Raw genomic sequence first — 2,277 nt, 5'->3', positions numbered from 1 at the left:
GATATCCTAAAAAGGTTACCTCAGACGCGCCAAAGATGCACTTCGCCGTGTTGACGACCATGCCGTACTGCCTCAGTCTTTCGAAGAGTAGACGAAGGTGCTCTTCATGGGTCTTTTGATCCTTCGAGAAGACCAGAAAATCGTCCAGATATGCATAGGTGAAGTCAAGGCCCCGCAGCATCTCATCGACGAATCGCTGAAACGTCTGTCCGGCATTACGAAGTCCGAACGTCATGACGTTCGGACTTCGTAATGCCGACATTCATGAATGGAAATTCGTAAAGACCGAACAGCGTTGTGATTGCTGTCTTCGCGATGTCGTCTGGATTGACCGGGATCTGGTTGTAGGCCTTCACCAAATCAATGGTAGAGAAGACAGTGCAGCCTGATAAGGAGTGAGAAAAATCGTGAATATGTTTAATAGGGTATCTGTCGGGTATTGTTCGGGCATTCAGCATGCGGTAATCGCCACAAGGGCGCCACCCGTTGTCCTTCTTGGGCGCTAGATGAAGCGGTGAAGCCCATGCTGATTCCGAAGGGCGACAGGTACCATTCTGCAACATCGACTCAAACTCTGACTTCGCTATCTTGAGTTTATCAGGCGCGAGCCTACGTGGTGTGCAAGAAACCGGCGGACCTGATGTGGTGCGGATATGGTGGATGGTATTGTGACGTACCGTGCGATGTATTCCGGGTGGGCGGGTAATCTCGGGATATTGAGTTAGTATTTCGTGATACACTGAGCAACCAGAAGATACCTTAACCGAAGAAATGCTTTCAGCACTAAAAGCGAGTGAAGCTACAGACGAAAGCATAGTTTTATTATCTATAAGACGTTGATTTCTGACATCTACCATTAAATCGTAGTGTGATAAAAAATCCACGCCTATTATTGCCTTCGTTACATCGGCCACTATAAAATGCCAAGGGAAATTACGGCGTAGTCCTAGGTTTAAAACTAAATGATAAAAACCATAAGTATTTATAACAGAGCCGTTAGCGGCACATAATTCAAAATTTGTTTTGGCTCGACATTCTTTTAAATATTTACGAGGGAAAACGCACAAATCGCTACCCGTATCCACTAAAAATTGTATCTTTGAGTGTTTATCCGTAACAAATAAGCGACCGGCACTTGGGCAGTCGTCGGCCGCCATTACCGACTGCCTGTTCCTGTTCACACATCTACTTGCTTTATCGGCGAACTTATAATGAAACCAGCAGATCGGATGTCTTCTGTAATTTGAGTGCGATCGTGTAGATGAAGATGACCGACCTCAACGATTTGCAGAATGTCCGATTTTTCTCGAACTTGACCGCGACATACGCTCGACTTTCTCGGCTAACGCTTCGATCTGCCGTGTTAACGCAGCAATTTCGGTGGAGTTATTTGTTGCACTTGCCGAAACTGCAGCTACCTGCGCGTTGGGTGACACTGCATCCAGGACCTGGTCAGCAAGCTCAGCGACTTCATCCAGCTTCATCCTGGCCTGTGACGCGATGATGGGCTGCACACTGCTAGGAAGACGACTAGCCCAGAGGGTTCTAAGAAGATCGTCTGGCACCTCGGAACCGGCCAATCCGCGTAATCGCCGAAGAAACTGTGACGGTTTACGATCACCTAATTCTTTATGATGAAGCAGTTGCTGAACTTGTTTCTCCCGTGACGCAGACAGCCTTTTCACAAGCTCCGACTTCAGCGTCTCGTACTTGTTCGACGTAGTTGGGCCTTCAACGATATCTTCTACGATTTCTATATACTGAGGCTCTAAATGGGACACTGCGTAATGATATTTTGTAGCATCCGACGTGACTCCAGCAAGCGCGAATTGGCTTTCCAGCGAAGCAAACCACAGTTTTGGTTTTGATGGGTAGAAAGGGGGTACTCTCACACCCACGCGGTTCAAGTGAAACCGTTCTCCGTTCCCTTTGTTCTCGTTCTCGCTATCCGACTGCGACATTGTGTTAGCGAAGGGGGTCACCAATGAAGCAATGTGGGCAAAGCTTACTTGTAAGAAGGTGCACAGACAGAGAAATAGCGAAAGATGAACTGAAGGTGGTTGCGAAATAAAAATAAGCGCGTTATTGTGCTAAGTGTTCGAGGAACAAGCAAGCATGCGTCTCGCGTCAAGTTGATATTCAGACTGGCCGCCGGCCGGCCAGAGACGATTGAGGGGAATGCGTGTGCGCGGGAGCGGGGTGCTCGCCGCGCGACTGCCTACCGGTCAAACCGGTTAGCGGTTACGCAATCACGTCTCATGTTACAGCTAAATAGAA

General features: G+C 48.2%; 1 protein-coding gene across 1 annotated transcript; it reads right to left on the bottom strand.

Annotated features, from left to right (window-relative positions):
- Positions 1 to 215: 215 nt before the first annotated feature.
- On the bottom strand, positions 216 to 1,961 carry LOC132904147 (uncharacterized). The gene is made up of 2 exons (XM_060954066.1): positions 1,328 to 1,961; positions 216 to 385 (listed from the first exon to the last, which is right to left on the bottom strand). Exons 1-2 carry the CDS (start codon positions 1,959 to 1,961, stop codon positions 216 to 218), a joined length of 804 nt encoding a protein of 267 aa, XP_060810049.1.
- Between the last annotated feature and the right edge of the window lie 316 nt (positions 1,962 to 2,277).

The sequence above is a fragment of the Amyelois transitella genome, chromosome W (assembly GCF_032362555.1).
Source record: "Amyelois transitella isolate CPQ chromosome W, ilAmyTran1.1, whole genome shotgun sequence".
NCBI lineage: Eukaryota > Metazoa > Arthropoda > Insecta > Lepidoptera > Pyralidae > Amyelois > Amyelois transitella.
This window is presented reverse-complemented; position numbering and strand designations above follow the sequence as displayed.